At 53.3% G+C, this 13441-nt stretch overlaps 1 protein-coding gene across 21 annotated transcripts in view; it reads left to right on the plus strand.

Annotated features, from left to right (window-relative positions):
- MEF2D (myocyte enhancer factor 2D) overlaps nucleotides 1–13441 on the plus strand; it is a 75814-nt gene that overhangs the window by 38094 nt on the left and 24279 nt on the right. For 20 of the 21 annotated variants that reach the window (XM_086866231.1, XM_086866221.1, XM_086866234.1 and 17 more), the window contains 2 exons: nucleotides 2308–2598; nucleotides 8374–8577. In XM_086866231.1, coding sequence (XP_086722357.1) covers nucleotides 2545–2598; nucleotides 8374–8577 — 258 coding nt within the window. In that variant the 5' untranslated portion in view covers nucleotides 2308–2544. Of the gene's footprint in view, nucleotides 1–318; nucleotides 435–2307; nucleotides 2599–8373; nucleotides 8578–13441 lie in introns of all 21 variants that reach the window. The other variant, XM_086866225.1, reaches the window with a different exon arrangement.

A 13441-nucleotide genomic window follows, 5' to 3' on the forward strand; every position in this document is an offset into this window, starting at 1 on the left:
GGGTATGTTTGTGGCCTGGGGAGGGGAATGTGGCTTGAATTCCACTGCTCCATGCAAGAAATGCCAGCTCGTGTGGAGCTGAGCGCAGGGATGAGCAGCACCAGGGTTTTTTCCTCATCCCTACAAACATCCCATCTCCTCAAGCACTGTGGAGCTTTTGGCTGCCATAGCATCCTGTGAACAAGCCCTGCAATGAAATTGTGTTAAAATATGTTTCCTTTCACTCAGTTTAAATTTACTGCCCGTTGTTCTCCAGTGTTTATTGTTGCTTCTGGAGAGTTCCTCTCTGGTTTGGACAGTAAATCCGCTGTCTTTCAGAGGGTTTCTCTGTCCAAGAGCTGCAGCACACGGAAAGAATTAGCATCTTGCCCTGAGTCTGCTTGTGGAGCTGTTGCTGCTTTGTGCTGCTGCTGGTGGTTTTGAAGATGCTGAAGGTGAATATTTTTCAGCCAGTTTAGAGAAATGGCAACTCCAAAGGGAAAAGCGGCAAAGCAAACCCAACAAAAGGTTCCTCCTCTTCCAAAGTTTCTCTGTGTGTGCAAAATCCTCTTCTTGGTTCCAAGGCTTTGGGCTCTTGTGTGGGCTCACAGGGAGGGAAATACTGAGCGGACACTCCAGGTAGATGAAATTAAAATCCTCATTTTCCTTTTGGCTCTTCCTGTATCACTAACCTTTGAGGGATACTCACATGGTGCAAACTGGAGCAGTGATTCTCTGAAACTGGTGATGCTGTAGAACTGGCCATGCTCTGGGACCTGGTTTTTTCAGAGCTTCCCACAGTGGGATGGGGAGCAGCAGCCAAAGTGCCTCTGGCACTGGCCCAGTGTTCCCCGTGGTGACAGTGCTCCTCACAGCTGCATGGTTGCTCCTATTTGCTGCTGGGAGGGAAACATGCACCTTTTTTGGTAAATAATGATTCAAGAATTAAATGTCATCCCTTTATGGTCTGTCCTTGCCAAGAGTCTTACTGGTGGGATTTATGTGTAAAATAGCCAGGTTTTGCTGTCCTTTGTCTCTCTGATCTTCTTCCTGGCCTTCCCTGGAGGGCAAACTGGGATATTGAGATGGGGAAAAGGGCTCCTTGAACTTGCACTGAAACCACAGAATATGATGCATGATGAATAACTTTACCCCCCTAAAAAAGCAGAAAGATTGACTCAAATGGCTCAGTGAACCCCAAAAACAAGTGTGGGAGTGAGACCATTAGGGCTTGTTTGTTGTTGGAGCATGGTCTGATGAGGAGGCGAAGGATGGGGAAGGTCTTCAGCAGGGTCTGGGGGCACTCTGGGGTGGGACAGGAGCAGGAGGAACTTGGTCAGGTTGGCTGTGGCTGCTGCTTTGAATTTAGGATGATGGTTTGGGAGAAAAAGCTTTGGGGTTTTTTTATTCTTTTTGTAACAAGACCGAGGGCTGGGGACTGCCAAATTGAGGCAGATATGAAGCTATTTTGGGACTGGTTTTTCCCTCTGCCTGGGTCTTGGCACAAGGCACCTTGCTTTAAATGCAGTGTTATCACTGCTGTTATGCAGCTGCTCAGAGAGAGAGCAGGGAGAAAGACATACCTGTGGAAAATGAACTAGCTGAAGTTCCCTCTTTGTCCCGTCAGTTCAGTGCAGCACATGCTGGGAAACGGTGAGATGGGCTGGGGGGCTGTGCCAGGAGGTGTCCTGCTACATCTGGTGCAGCCTCTGGTGCTGGGTGATGCAGGTTATGGTGGGGAGGCTGCAGAAGGAGCCCTGTGACCTGCAGCACTCGTCCCTTTGGCGAGAGGTTTGGGCACAAGATACCACCGAGCCAATTGTGTGCCCCAGATCCATGGAAACATCCGCTGTGCCTGAGCCCAGTGGAAAGCCAGGTTGTCTCAGCTGCCTTCCGAGTTCTCCTTCCCCATAAGAACTAGGTTTCTGTGCCTGGTTATAAGGTTTCTTCCAAGTAATCAAATAAAGACATTTTAAAATTCCGAATTGAAGATTAGCGCAGAAACTGGAGACGGATTTAAATTGCCCGAGCTAATCACCAGCCACTCGACTGCTTATGACTTTATTAAGAGAAAAAAAAGTCTGGAGTGTCACGGAGGAATAGTGATTCACGGGCACACTGCTGTCGTCTCCTCCTCCTCGCCCAGAGCGTCGCAGTGCCCGGCCCACACGTGTCCTGTGCCACGGGGGGTTCCTGGCCTCCATCCTTGCTCTCCTGGCCCCAGAGCTGGGCGGGAGAAAGAACCAGAGACCACCCTGGCCCTGGGGATCGGGGTCCTGGGTGAGGTTTGGGAGCAGAGGGTCTCATTCCTGTCTCTCTCCTGTGCAGGTTTGTGAGCAGCTGCTGAGTTCTCAGCCCTGCCGGGTCTGGCTGCGCACGACGGTACCATGAACTGAGCACCAAGCCACGCAAAACTTTTTTTTTTTGTTTTGGCTTTTTTGGGTTTGTTTTCCATCCGAGAAAAAAGCCCCCCACGCTCTTTAATGAAAGCATTTTAAAGCGGGGTTAGCTCTCCCCTCCCCTGAGCCGAAGTCGTCCCGGGTGCGGAGAGGATTTCCAGAGAAGATGGGGAGAAAAAAGATCCAGATCCAGCGGATCACGGATGAGCGCAATCGACAGGTAAGTGCTGTCTCTCCCCGCTCCCTCACCTCACCCTTCTCCTGTTGGGGATTTTAAGTGTTTGAGTTTCAAAATGACCCATTTCCATCCCATTTTGGGCCACCAGTGTTGTGTTTTTCCCAATCCATAAAGTAAGCAGATGGGCGAGACTTGGTGCTGAGGCCAGATCCAGGACCAGGCAAACAGCCCTGTTGTGCTGCCCCATCCAGGCATTGCTCCTTGAGCCATTTCCATCTAAGTGCTTTTCCAGAAGAAAGTATCTTCTCCACTTAGTTAGTTCTCCCTTTTTTTTATTATTTTTGTCCTGCAGAAAATATATTTCAGTTGACATTTTCCATGTGGTTTTTCCAATAAAAAACAGCCACAACAAGTATCCATTTTGCTGAACGCAAACAACTCAAGTTATTCCTTTTTTTTCCTCAATTGTAAACTTAAATGACTCCAGGGCTTTTTTCCTTGGGCTCTCTAGAAGCCAAGCCTGAGAGACACACACACACGTGCATGTGTGTAGGAATGTATCTCAGAGAAAAACAAAATCCGACAGATTTTTCCCAGATTTCCATGTTCCTTAAACTGGAGTGGTGGAGCAGCAGCACTTTGCCAGCCCAGGTTTGCTCTGGGATGACTCTGTCAATGTACTTCCCATAACCACAAGATTTCCAGGCAATTCCCTCTGCTTTCTGTGCTCCTGCAGTCTGGCTCAGCAGATCCAAGCCTCTGCTTTTAGTCCAGCCACTACTGCACTCCAGCATGACCTGTCACACTTCTTTCCTGCCACTTTCACTCCAGAAAAACAGAAAAAATAGTAAAAAAGCATGTGGATATATTCCTAATCCTTAAAGAGTGGCAAAGAACAGAACTGGATGAACCACTTTTATTGCTCTGCAGCAAAACAATAGGAAATGGCAGGTTTTCTTCATTATAGCTTCACTTGGTGGCGGGGGCCGGGACAGGCATCAAATAGTTTTTGCTGATGTTCCAGTTGCTCCTGGGGTTGTTTATATCCATCATGAGGAGGAAACAGGGCCTTGGGGGTTGTTGAAGAATTTGGAGTGTCTTTTATGGGGCAGTGCTGCAGAGGGGAGTGAGGGATCTGGGGTGACTGTAGCCCTGTTGGAAGTTCAAAGAAATGGAATATAATTGGTGGTGCTGGAGGGGGATGGCACAGCCTGGCTCTGCTGGATAGACCCTCAGGAAGGGAAAGAGGCACTGCTCTGCAGAGGCAGCAGACAGGTGATGGGACTGTTTCTGAGGGATGAGCTGCTCTTGGGCACTGGCTGGAGATAAAGCCCCTTGCTGAGATCTCACAGCATCGGGTGGGATTTGGCAGCAGGAGTTGCTTTGCATGGCCAGGTGTCATGGCTTTAGCACATCTCTGATGTCAGGTGTCCCCAAAGCCCAGTTCCCTGGTCTGGGGGACACTGGTTTTGCCCTGGCAGTAATTGCATCCCTGGCTGGGCTAGTTCCTCCAAAACCCAGCACGGGAGCATTGCTCCCCACCCCAGTGCAGCACATCTTGCTTTGCTTCCCAGAAACCAGCCCGATCAAATCGGGTGTCAGCAAAGCAGCAGCTGTTTAATTGGTCACCAGCACAGCTTGCAACCAATTTTCACTGCTCCCTTTCTTTGGGAAAAAAGGACATAGCAGGAAGATAGGACATTTCATGAAAAAGAACTGCTCTGGGGAGTGGGATCTGCTCTATCCACTGTGGTAGGAGCTGTAAAGAGGGTGAGAACCCTCTTGCTCCACTCTCCTGGTCCCTGCTGTACATGTGCAATACCAGGATCCACTCCCCAGGGGCAGAAGTGTCCCATTCTGCTTTATCTCATAGAGCCATGGAATGATTTGGGTTGGAAGGGATCTTAAAAGTCCATCTCATCCCACCCCCCTGCCATGGGCAGGGACACCTTCCACTGTCCCAGCTTGCTCCAAGCCCTGTCCAGTGTGTCCTTGGACACTTCCAGGAATGAGGCAGCCACAGCTTTTCTGGGCACCCTGTGCCAGGGGCCTCCCCACCTTCACAGGACAAATTTCCTTCTAATATCCCATCTAAATCTCCCCTTTTTCAATTTAAAACCACAGCCCTTGTCCCATCGCTATCTGCCAGTGTAACAAGTGCCTCTCTGTCTGTTTGATAAGCCCCTTGAAGTGCTGGATGGCTGCAGTGAGGTCCCCCCGGAGCCACCTCTGGCTTCTCTCCCTGTGTCCCTGCGGATCAGCGCTGCCCATGCGTGCGTGGCTGCAGGCTGTTGGCTAAGCTGGCTTAAACCCAACGTTTGGAGCATCCTCAGCCCACCCCTGCCCCCGTGGCAGCCCCCCTGCTGCAGCAGGGGCAGAGGGCACGGGCAGCCCTCCTGTGTCACTCCCGGAGCTGATGAGTTATGGATGGGGCTGGTTCCTGCGGGAGTCCTTGGCACGCCAGGGTGGCAGAGGAATGGGAATAGTGCAGGGATGCCCTGGAGAATGAGGGATTCACCGGTGCTGGAGCAAGGAGGTGGAGGCAGAGCTGCTTTTGATGCCTGTGTTTCCCCTCGTGCTGCCCATGGCTTGGGGCTGCCGAGGCATCACGAGCCTGAGGGAGAGCTGAGGCTGCACAAGGGCTCTCCAGAGCCTTTGCTGTGAGCTGAAGCTGTTCCTTCAGCTGACCCTGCTCGTGTCCCAGGTTTTGCCTTCCAGAGGGGCACAGACCATGGAGTGCAGCAGGATGTGGAGCTGCTGGAGTGAGTCTGGAGGAGGCCATGGAGATACTCCGAGGGCTGGAGCAGCTCTGCTCTGGAGCCAGGCTGGGAGAGCTGGAGGCATTCAGCCTGGAGAAGAGAAGGCTCCAGGGAGATCTGAAGGGACTTTAAATCTCCATGAGGGAGAGGGACCTGGAGTGACAGAACAAAGGGGGGAATAGTTTTAAACTGAAAAGAGGGGGACTTAGATTGGATATTAGGGGAAAATTCTCCCCTGTGAAGGTGGAGGAGCCCTGGCACAGGGTGCCCAGAGAAGCTGTGGCTGCCCCGTTCCTGGAAGTGTTCAAGGCCAGGTTGGACAGCGTTTGGAGCAACCTGGGATAGTTGAAGATGTTCCTGCCCATGGCAGGGAGGTGAGACAAGATGAGCTTTTAGATCCCTTCCAACCCAAACCAGTGTTTGATTCCGTGAATTACAGCAGCAGCCAAAACCAAGAGAGGAGAGCAAGTCAGAGTCACTAATGTCATTAGAGGAATTACTGGAGAGGATTTGCCACAACAGATCAGGCCATCAGTCCTTCAGGGCCAGGCTGCTGACTCTGGCAACTGCCAATATGGTTTGCATCAGGGGAAAGGCAAGAAATCCCCTGCTAGTGTGGGGCAGTAATTCCTTCCTGACCCCTTTGGTGATCGGCTTATGCCCTGAAGCATGAGATTTGATTACCCTCTTAGACTTACAAGGTTAATTCTTCTAGATGAGGCTCGTGCACGGCATCAGGGGAAGGTTTGAGGTTTCTGTCCTGGGTCGTGAGTGGATGCACAAGGCTGTGTTAGGTGATCCTTGTGTGTGATATGGTGGCTAAATGGCAAATCTTCCTCCCCTCTGCAGAACGTAGGGGTGTCAGTAGAGAGGGATGCTCTTGTGCCCTGTCTGCAGAGGGAATATTCCCTCCTCTCTAGAGGGATAATTTGGTGATTTGTGTTCTGCTCAGCTCTGCCCAGGTTGCTTGTTGATTTGGGGAAGATGACCCCACACTCTCCACTACTCAAGGGCAAAACCCAAGCCATGCTTGTCTCTGGTGTTCAAGGCTAAGAGCTGCCCCATTGTTTGGCCCCCACATCTCGGCCTCACCCCATGGCCTCCAGTGTCAGTGGCTGCAGAAGCCACCCTTGGCTGGTCCCTCTGTTCTGGTGGAAACTGTGTGTTTTCCTCCCGGGGCTCCTTGAGCTGCTTGGAGGGTGTCAGAGCGCAGAGGCTGCCCCAGCAGGGACAGTGAGACAGGGGGGCAGAGACAGCTCGTGGTTTCAGTGCCTGTCCTGCCACGGCTGCAGGAGCAGACCCGCAGCTGGTCCCAGCTGAAGTGGCACTGCAGCTCCTGCTCTTGGGAGCACAGCAGAGCTTTTGGCTGGCTGGCAAGTCTGGAACACTGCTGGGGAGGGGGAGTTATTGGTGACAGGGGAGCTGGCCCTCAAGTAATTTAATTTGTACCAGAGTGTGCCGGGGCTGGGGCGGCGCTGGCAATGTGAGTGGCACGGCCACAGCCCGGCCGTGGCCAAAGCGGGCGCACGTGGCAGCCACAGCAGCGCGGGGTACCAGCCCTACACTTTCCAGGGGATGAGGCGATTAGAGCCGAATCTCATTACTGCTTAATCATCTCTGGGAGATGGCAGGGAGGGGCAGCAGCTCCAAGTGTGGCCAGAGCTGCCCCTGCTGTGCCCTCCCTGCTCAGGCAGGGACAGGGTGTCTCAAGGGGTGCAGGACCCTGGGGGTGCACACTGGGTGCTGCTGGCGTGGTGCTGCTCCTCACCATCTCTGCGAACTGGGAAGCTCCGAGTTGAGCTCTTTGGACCGTGCCTGTGATGCCAATGACAGGCTGAGCAAAGGCAGCAGCCTCGTTCACTCTCCTCCCTCAGCTCTGCGAATTTAAGCTGTTCACTTGCAAAATTGGTGTTGTGGTGGAGGCCCAGAGTGGAGTCAAGCCCTCCCATGTGGAGAGGGAGCAGGTCTTGGCATCCAAGGGCATCTCAGCTCATCTCCAGCCTTTCCCCTGGAGGCTGCTTCGACCCCAGAGCAATGCTTAGGACAAAGCAGTGACCTCCTGCCTCTTATTTTCTTTTTCTGTTTTTCATTTGCTGAGATGGCACTGGCCAAGCATCGCGCCTTCCCCGTCAGTGTGCCGTGCGTTCTGGGGGGTGGGGGACCCTCAGCAGCTGTCTGCACAGCAACCAGGACAGGGAGCCCCAAACCAGCTCCCTCTGTACCAGCTGGATCCTGTTAGGAGCGTGGTGGTGAGAGCTGAGCGTGGGCTGGGAATGGCAGCCCGATGTCTGCCCAGCAGCTGGAGCTGCTGTTGGAGCCAGCACCCAGTCCCGGCCCCAGCCCCCAGCCAGCTCTCCAGGATCAGTCCTGCAGGAGCTGCCTCCTCAGCCAGCAGCTCTGCTTCCAGCTCAAGGCAGGGCAGGCTGGGGGACAGGGACCCCAGAGGGGCAGGCAGTGAGCAAAACACCCCAGCAAGGTTACAAAGGGGCAGCAAGATGGGGGTGGCAGCTGGGCAGGCCCCTGGCACTGGGGGGCTTGTGGTGCCCTGGGGGAAGCATAGCCTGCTGAGATAAGTGGGGTTGGTGAGCAGGAAAGTGGCTCAGGGGTGGGTTTTGGGGTGCTGAGCCCCAGCTCTGTGGCCCTCAGGTTTGGGCACTCACAGCACAGCTGCAGCAAGTGAGGACAAGATCTCTGTTGCTTGAATATTCCACTTAAAAAGCCGCAGCCCCCGGACAGATGGCAGCTCTGCTGGGGATTTTGCTGAAATTTATTTTCTCTTGATTTGGCAATATGTGATTTCCAATGCTGATAATCATCTTTGTGCTTGTGAAGTGTCTGCCTTTGGAGGATCCCAAAATAGGCAGCAATATGAACCATTTGGAAGAGGGAGGCGAGAGAGGAGAGCTTGGGGTTGGGTCCAATTGGGGAAACTGAGACAGAATATTCCCTCTGCATTCCTCTTTCTCTTCCTTCAGTGGTCATTCTGTTTTTCCCTGGGAGGTGTTGGGTCTGTGTCAGCAAGGACACAGCTTCTCACCATGGCTGTCCTTGCTTTCAGGTGACCTTCACCAAGCGCAAGTTCGGCTTGATGAAGAAAGCCTATGAGCTGAGTGTCCTGTGCGACTGTGAGATTGCCCTCATCATCTTCAACCACTCCAACAAGCTGTTCCAGTATGCCAGCACCGACATGGACAAAGTGCTGCTCAAGTACACCGAGTACAATGAACCCCATGAGAGCAGGACCAACGCAGACATCATCGAGGTGAGGCTGCCTGTCCGCTCCCCAGCTTTACCCCTTTGCTGGAGCCAGGGCTGAGTCTGCTCTACATGGGGTGCAGGAGCTTGGTACAGGGTGGGGGTGGAGCAAGCAGATCTCTCACACCCAGTGCCAAGATGGATTTTGCATGGTTTATGAAAATACTCCATTCTGGAGTAGAGTTGAAGCTATTTCCAGCTGTGTGTTGACCGACTGCCTTGAAACTTGAGGTGCAGGTTTGCTTTGTGGGACTCTGCTGTGGAATCCAGGCAAACCTTGAGGTGGGTTTGGAGGCAGCTCCTGGGGCTGCTGCACTGGGGCCTGGTACAACTGGTGACATGGTTCTGAAGTGCCTGGTACAGCTGGTGACATTGCCCCAGCCTCAAATTCCCACAGGCACGGTGGGGTGTGGGAGGGCACCAGTGCCCAAATCCAAGAGGAATTCAGGTGGGACGGACCTCGTGCCTCTGGTCCAGTGCCTGCATAAAGCATGGCCAAGCTCATGGGTTGGTGGGTTTGCTCAAGGCTTGTCTGGCTGCATTTTGTGGGTCTCCAGGGGTGGCCCAACCACATCCAGTCTGACCCATCCCAGCACTGTCTCTGGCACCGTGCCCAAACTGTGCTCACTTCAAGGCTGCTCTCCTCCAGCCTACTGCCATTGTAGCAGGAGCTGCTCAGCTGCCATGTGCTGGTGGTGCCCCCACGCTGGCCCTCTCCACAGCTCTGTCCTTGTCCCTGGTGCTGGCAGAGCGTGGCTGGGCCGGAGCACAGCACATTTGGCTCTCAGGAGAGTGCCACCGCTGCCTCAGTCATCGGTCACTTCTTCTCCCTCAGCAGTAGCTGTGCAGATGGAGCTGCAGGGTCCTCAGCATGGGGACTGCCATCAAATCTGGACAAGTGGGCAAATGGAGGGCTTGGCTTTGTAATTATTGACATTATGGGCATCAGTTAATGCCCTCAGAGCCACTGGTGGCAGTGGAGCAGCGTGGCCTGCACTGCTGGAGGAACTGGGCTTCTGCCTTTGGATCCCTTTGGTGCCCCTTGGTCAGCATGCTCAGGCTTTGATTTCATAAAGGAGAAGGGTAAAAAACCCAGCCTGCCTCGGCCCCCCAAAATCTTGCTTTTTCCTTTCTTTCTTACGCTCCGTAAAATGTGTCTTTTTGAGAGATTTGGATTTGAGGTTTTTACCCCACGGCCAAGCATCTTGCAGCATCTGCCTTCCCTTGCTGGGATTTGGAGACATTTCTGCCACAGCACAGTTTTGTAGGGGCCTTCAGAATGGTTCAGAAGTGTCCTTTTTGACCTGTTTGAGGCAGGTAATGCCCCTTAACTGTGCAAATGCCGGCGGTTCCCTGCCGCGCTCGGGATGCTCAAACTGCGGCAGCATCGAACAGATTTGTCTTGGCCTAAAAATACCGTAAACATTTTGGGCAGCATTCTCTGTTCCCTTATGGTCCAAGATGCAAACACTCCCAAGCCGACAAGTTACACACAGTCCTTGGCACCCAAAGAAACACTGTGTTTGCACCACATGAAAAGCTGGATCTGCATCCAAAGCCAGAGAGAGGAACATCGGGAGCGGAAGGATATTGGTGGATGGCAAGAAAAAGAGCCCAAACACGCCGGGCTCGGCATGTCTTGCTGGCAGAGCTGTCATGGAGCAAAACCTGCTGGGGTGCAGGCAGGTTTGGAGGCTGCTCAAGCATCCCTCCTCATCCTTGTCTTGTCTGGGAGCAGGGTTGGGGCTGCTCTAAGATTTTTACTGTTTTCTGAATCCCAGGAGACCATTGGTGCTGATTTCCATTTCCCCTCGCCCAGGCCAGGTTCCAACAGCCCAGCTGTGTCCCCACTGCACACAAATCCAATTTACCTCATGTTTCTTGGTGGCTCCCAGTTGAACTTGACTCACAAAAATTATCTTCTCATTCTGGAAGCTTCCCCACACTGAGCATTTAGAGACCATGAAAACCCAGGCTGAGAATTTGCCACCAAATATGATTTTAAGTGGATTTCAAGGGGCTGCTGCATCAACCCACCTTCCCTGTGATGCCTGCAGCCCTTTCTGCTGAGGGATTCGGCCCTGAGTGGCTCTGGCAGCATCTCAGGAAGGATGAGGAGCAGCCAGGACCTGGAGGAATTGAGGCAGAAGCCTCTTGATTTTGTTTTTCTGGTGGAAGGGAAGCGAGCAGTGGTTGCAGAGGGCCAAGCCAAGCACTCCCAGGCTGGGGGCTCCTGGGGCCAAAAGCACCGGTACCACAGCTCGAGGCAGGATGAGTTGCTCTGTGCTAATCACATTTTAAAACATGAGATCTGGTTTTTGGTCCTGGAGAGGTGCATCTGAGGGTGGAACTGGGGGCACCCCTTCCTGTGCTGCACAGGAATGTCCTTGAGGGGTTTATCCCTTGGATATTTAGTGAGAGGCAGAGCTGCTCCATGCTGAGCTGGTTCAAGAGGGGTTCCACACCTCTGGGAACCATTCCCTGTGGGGACACCCCCGTGTTTCAGCTGTGCCAGGGCTCAGCAGCGGCTGTCAGCAGTGGGATTCAGCCACACAAGCCCCGCAGCTTCTCTGTGCCTGGCAAAGTCCTGGTTATTGCAGGCTTTTAAGTCTGAGAAAATCTCTCTAATGCAGAGAGGGGGGTTTCCTTAATCAGGCGGGGGACAGCTGAGCCCCCAGACAGGCACGCTGGGTGCCACGTGCGCGCCCCGCCTGGGATCACGCCGGCTTTGGTCCTCGCTGTCGCTTCTCGTTTCCTCACAGCCCGCCTGACGTGCCAGCTCCTGATAAGGGACTTGGACAGGGCAGAGCTCACCAGGCACCAGGATGCTCCACAGCCAGTTAAAGCCACACAGCCATTTCTGCCCTTTCCTTGGCTGAATGTCCTGGAGGGGCTGATTTTCCCCTAATTCTCCTTCCTGGGGTTGGCATTCCCCAGGATGTGTTAAATCAGACGTTTTGCAGGATGCTGGGGAGGTGGTGAAATGTAGGGGCAGCTTCCAGTGTCATGTCTTCATCCTCATTCTCATCCTTATCCTCATCCAGACTTCCCCAAAGCCCAGAGTGGTTGAGTCTCCCTCCTGCAAGGGAAATCAACCGCATCCTGGTTGAGCATCGTTTCCTCTCACATGTTCTGCATTTCCTGCTGCTCTCTTACCCTCTTCGGGTTGGAAATCTGCTCCCCTGTGAGCTGGGATCATGGAAGTTGGCAATAGTGCCTAGAAAAGCAGGATGTGCAGTGGGTCCTGATAGAACGGGGGGACCTGAGCGTGGCAGGGAGAGGGTCAGGTGATGACCGAGGTGGGTTTTTGCCATGGGAAGTTCTCACCCTGGTTTTCTCTGAAAATTTTCTGCTGGAAAGAAACCGCTTTTAAATCTCTTCCATATGAAAAATTGTTGTGTTCCTCTGGCTGCAGCCCAGTGACAGAAAGGTTTCCTGAAAACCTCTTTGCATCTTCTGTTTTTCCCCTGGCAGAAAGAAAGAGGGGGAATGAGAAGGAAAGTTCTTTTCTAAAAGACCTTGCAGAGATTCCCAAAACCAGGAATCTTTGGGTTTGATTCCCGCTCCAGCAAAATTGTTTTCCTTTTACATCATCTTGACAAAAAGCTAAAAATGTGGGACACACATTTTTTTTGGTGAAAAAACCCGAAAGAACTAGCAGCCAACGCCCCGTATGGCTGGAAATGGCATTTTGTTGTCCCAGGGCTCTCTTTGAGCAGCAGATTGCTGCAAGCCACGCTGCCTTGGCTCATGTCCTGCTGCGACTCCAGCCCGGTCACTCCCCGCCGCCGGTGCTTCCCATCCCCCTGTGCTCAGCCCTGCCAGCTCTGCAGCTCGTCCCCATCCCCTTGCCTGCAGCCCCTCCCGCTGCCACAGGTTACAATCCCAGCTCCAGGGTCACCTCCCAGCTCCAGGGTCACCTCCCAGCTCCAGGGTCACATCCCAGTTCCCAGGTTACAATCCCAGTTTGGGGGTCACACTCCCAGCTCCCAGGTTACAATCCCAGCTCCAAGGTCACGTTCCCAGGTTACAATCCCAGCTCATGCTGCTGCCTGTAGTGTCCAGGAAGGATTTTTTTCCCCCATGCACAACTGGTTTGACACTTCCTGACACTGCTGGCATCTTTCCTGCAAGAGCAGGGCTGGTGGCACCACAGCTGCCCCTCACAGCTCAGCTGCTGAGGAGCCGCCCCTGTGAAGAGCTGTGGGTCTCATAAACAATGAAGTTATTAATGATTTTACAAAGTTGGTGGCTGGGGAGAACAAAGAGACCAAGGCAAAGCTGGGACACCAAATGTGTTAGGCCCACAGAAAAAGAGCTTGGGAAAGATGAAGGGGTGATGCTATGAGCTGTTTCAGGGTCTGGGTGGGCAGAGCCACATCCATCCTGTTCCACTGCTCTCCTTGACAGACTTGTTGAGGGAACAACCCCCAGCATGATTTTGTGTGGACTTAGAAATGGCAAAATGCTGAAATGGCAAAACGCTGTGGCTGGTGGTGGCAGCCCCTCGCTCCTCCCTGGGCTCGGCTCAGGCATCCAATGCAGGTGGATCTGAGGATGCTTGGAGCTGCCTGGAAAGCTCCCTGGTGGCAGTGGTGATGCAGGCTTTACACAGACAAATGTTGTTGCTTGGCTGAAACCTCTTGAAAAACCCCATTGTGACGTTCCCTCCTTTGAGGGTCCTGGAGGATGGCGGTGGCTTGTCCATCCCCACAGCTTCTGAGTTGCTGGAGGAGAGGAGTTTTCAGGGATGTGAGGGATTACCTTCCTGATTCCAGGGATGGAAGGGCAGAGAGGAGAGGTTCAGCTCCTGTCCCTGCAAAGGGAATCATGTCAAGATTAGACATCAGAGAGCCTCTCCAGTGCCTGAA

This window comes from Cyanistes caeruleus, chromosome 30, assembly GCF_971803275.1.
Source record: "Cyanistes caeruleus chromosome 30, bCyaCae1.hap1.1, whole genome shotgun sequence".
NCBI lineage: Eukaryota > Metazoa > Chordata > Aves > Passeriformes > Paridae > Cyanistes > Cyanistes caeruleus.